Source organism: Penaeus monodon, chromosome 29, assembly GCF_015228065.2.
Source record: "Penaeus monodon isolate SGIC_2016 chromosome 29, NSTDA_Pmon_1, whole genome shotgun sequence".
NCBI classification, from domain to species: Eukaryota; Metazoa; Arthropoda; class Malacostraca; order Decapoda; family Penaeidae; genus Penaeus; species Penaeus monodon.
Genome location: NC_051414.1, coordinates 20167077 through 20167741, shown reverse-complemented (window position 1 = coordinate 20167741; position 665 = coordinate 20167077). Strand labels below are relative to the sequence as shown.

Below are 665 nucleotides of genomic sequence, written 5' to 3'. Positions count from 1 at the left end.
GTTTCTTGGCCTGATCTTTTGGCAATAGGAAAATGACACTTAAAATAATACTTTACTGACCATGGGTGCCAACTATGCCACCTAGCTCTCCAACTTCGGTCTGGTGGCCTCTCAGTCTCACAGCACATCCAAAATCTCCTAGTTTCAGCACATTTCCTTCTTCTGTTAAAAATATATTGGCACCTGAAACAACAAAAATAAAAACATTAGATATGTGTTCTTATCAAAATACAAACTGCACTGCATATGAGTAAGAGTACAAACTTCTATTTTTCAAGAAATAAAAAAAAATATATAAAGTGAGCAAAATTTCAAAACAAAACCCAAATCTGCAACACCTACCCAAAAGACATTCTTTTCTTATATCAAAGACCTACCTTTAATGTCCCTGTGAACAATGCCATGGTCGTGGAGGCAGTGCACAGCCTCCAGTAACTGCCTGGTGTATTTACGAACTATCTCCTCTGGAAGACCTGTTTCTGTGCTGGTGGCCAAGCTTTCCAAAGTTCCTTCATCACAGTATTCCATGAACATCAGCATTTCATCCTAAAAAAAATTTAAGCAGCAAATTTGTGCAACTTTTAATGAAATACAAGGTATTTTTTTAAATTACAGAGGCATATAATATTTGATCAATTATTTGTTTAACACTAGATATACAAAAC

General features: G+C 35.5%; 1 protein-coding gene across 1 annotated transcript in view; it reads right to left on the bottom strand.

Annotated features, from left to right (window-relative positions):
* LOC119591999 (mitogen-activated protein kinase kinase kinase 4-like) overlaps positions 1-665 on the bottom strand; it is a gene marked incomplete in the record, with an annotated part of 37888 nt that overhangs the window by 2383 nt on the left and 34840 nt on the right. Inside the window, 2 exon segments of the mRNA XM_037940768.1 lie at positions 61-183; positions 378-546. Coding sequence (XP_037796696.1) covers positions 61-183; positions 378-546 — 292 coding nt within the window.